Raw genomic sequence first — 2,340 nt, forward strand, 5'->3', positions numbered from 1 at the left:
GTGGATTTGGTTCGTGTAATCACTAAAACAATGCGAGGGATGTTGTTTTAAGTGGGAGTTCACCTAGTTAATTTCAGAATTAAATTGAACTCAATTTATCATAAACTTAGTCTAAACTCTTTGCAAATATGTTGTAGATCATGGCGCGCCCGTCCATCATTTTTCACCAGTTCCTAGAGAAAGAAAAGCTTAAGGGCAATGGTAGCAACTTCACCGATCGGGTTCCGTCATGTGAGGATTTTCCTCACGGTGGAAACCTGCAATTTGTGCTCGAAGCACCGCTAGGTCCCCCACCACCTCCTGCGGTGTCCGAGGACATAAAGAATGTTTATGAGACTCGGGCAACTCGGTACTCGAAGTTCAGTGTGCCATCTTGTGCAGCTTAGAGGCAGAGCTCCAAAAGCGTTTTGAGCACCACGACCCCTGTGAGATGGTGCGTGAGCTCAAACTTATCTTTGAGACTCATGCGGCCGTGGAGAGCTATGAGGCCTCGAAGCAGTTCTTTACCTGCATGATGGAAGAAGGCAGCTCCGTTAGTGAGCACATGCTCGTCATGTCCGGGCATGCGAAGAAGCTCAATGACTTGGGGATGATGATCCCTAACCAGCTGGGTATTCATCGTGTCCTTCAATCACTGCCACCAAGTTACAAGAACTTCGTGATGAACTACAACATGCAGAACATGAATAAGGATTTACCTGAAATCTTTTCCATGCTGAAATCTGCTGAAGTAGAGATTAAGAAGGAGAACCAAGTGTTGATGGTCAACAAGACCACCAGTTTCAAAAAGCAAGGCAAGCCTAACAAGGGTAACTTCAAGAAGGGCGGCAAGAAAGTTGCACCGCATCCTGAGAAGCCTAAGGCTGGTCCTAAACCTGAGACTGTGTGCTATTACTGCCAGGGGAAGGGGCACTGGAAGCGCAATTGCCCCAAATACTTGGCCGATCTGAAGAGCGGCCACGTCAAAAAGAAAGGTATATTTGATATACATGTTATTGATGTCTATCTTACTGGTTCTCGTAGTAGTGCACAGGTATTTGATACTGGTTCGGTTGCTCACATTTGTAACTCGAAACAGGAACTGCGGAATAGACGAAGCCTGGCAAGAGACGAGGTGACGATGCGCGTTGGAAATGGATCCAAAGTCGATGTGATCGCTGTCGGCACGCTCCCTCTACATCTACCTTCGGGATTAGTTTTAAACCTTAATAATTGTTATTTGGTACCTGCGTTGAGCATGAACATTATATCTGGATCTTGTTTAATGCAAGACGGTTATTCGTTTAAGTCTGAGAATAATGGTTGTTCGATTTATATGAGTAATGTCTTTTATGGCCATGCACCTGAGATGAATGGTTTATTCTTGTTAAATCTCGATAGTAGTGATACACATGTTCATAACATTAATGCTAAGCGAATGAAATTGAATGATAATTCTACTTATATGTGGCACTGTCGTCTTGGTCATATTGGAGTGAAGCGCATGAAGAAACTCCATTCCGATGGACTTCTTGAGTCACTTGACTTTGAGTCACTTGACAGATGCGAAGCATGTCTAATGGGAAAAATGACTAAGACTCCATTTTCTGGTACAATGGAGCGAGCTACAGACTTATTGGAAATCATACATACGGATGTGTGCGGACCAATGAGTGTAGCATCGCGCGGTGGTTATCGTTATGTTCTAACCTTCACGGATGATCTGAGTAGATATGGATATATTTACTTTATGAAACATAAGTCCGAGACTTTTGAGAAGTTCAAGGAATTCCAAAGTGAAGTAGAAAATCAACGTAACAAGAAGATTAAGTTTTCTGCGTTACGATCGCGGAGGCGAATATCTGAGTTATGAGTTTGGCATGCATTTAAAGAAATGCGGAATACTTTCACAGTTGACACCGCCGGGAACACCACAGCGTAATGGTGTGTCCGAACGTCGTAATCGAACTCTGTTAGATATGGTTCGGTCTATGATGTCTCTTACCGATTTGCCGTTGTCGTTTTGGGGTTATGCATTAGAGACAGCCGCATTCACTTTAAATAGGGCACCATCTAAATCCGTTGAAACGACACCGTATGAACTATGGTTTGGAAAGAAACCTAAGCTGTCGTTCCTTAAAGTTTGGGGTTGCGAAGCTTATGTAAAGAAGTTACAACCTGACAAGCTAGAACCCAAAGCGGAGAAATGCGTCTTCATAGGATACCCTAAAGAAACAATTGGGTATACTTTCTATCACAGATCCGAAGGCAAAATCTTTGTTGCCAAGAACGGATCCTTTCTTGAGAAGGAGTTTCTCACTAAAGAAGTGACTGGAAGGAAAGTAGAACTCGACGAGGTTA

At 43.4% G+C, this 2,340-nt stretch overlaps 1 protein-coding gene across 1 annotated transcript; it reads left to right on the forward strand.

Moving 5' to 3' along the window:
• Window positions 1-486: 486 nt before the first annotated feature.
• On the forward strand, window positions 487-1,427 carry LOC127329150 (uncharacterized). The gene is made up of 2 exons (XM_071825171.1): window positions 487-974; window positions 1,079-1,427. Exons 1-2 carry the CDS (start codon window positions 512-514, stop codon window positions 1,090-1,092), a joined length of 477 nt encoding a protein of 158 aa, XP_071681272.1. The 5' UTR covers window positions 487-511; the 3' UTR covers window positions 1,093-1,427.
• Window positions 1,428-2,340: the final 913 nt, after the last annotated feature.

This window comes from Lolium perenne, chromosome 2 (assembly GCF_019359855.2).
Source record: "Lolium perenne isolate Kyuss_39 chromosome 2, Kyuss_2.0, whole genome shotgun sequence".
Lineage (NCBI taxonomy): Eukaryota > Viridiplantae > Streptophyta > Magnoliopsida > Poales > Poaceae > Lolium > Lolium perenne.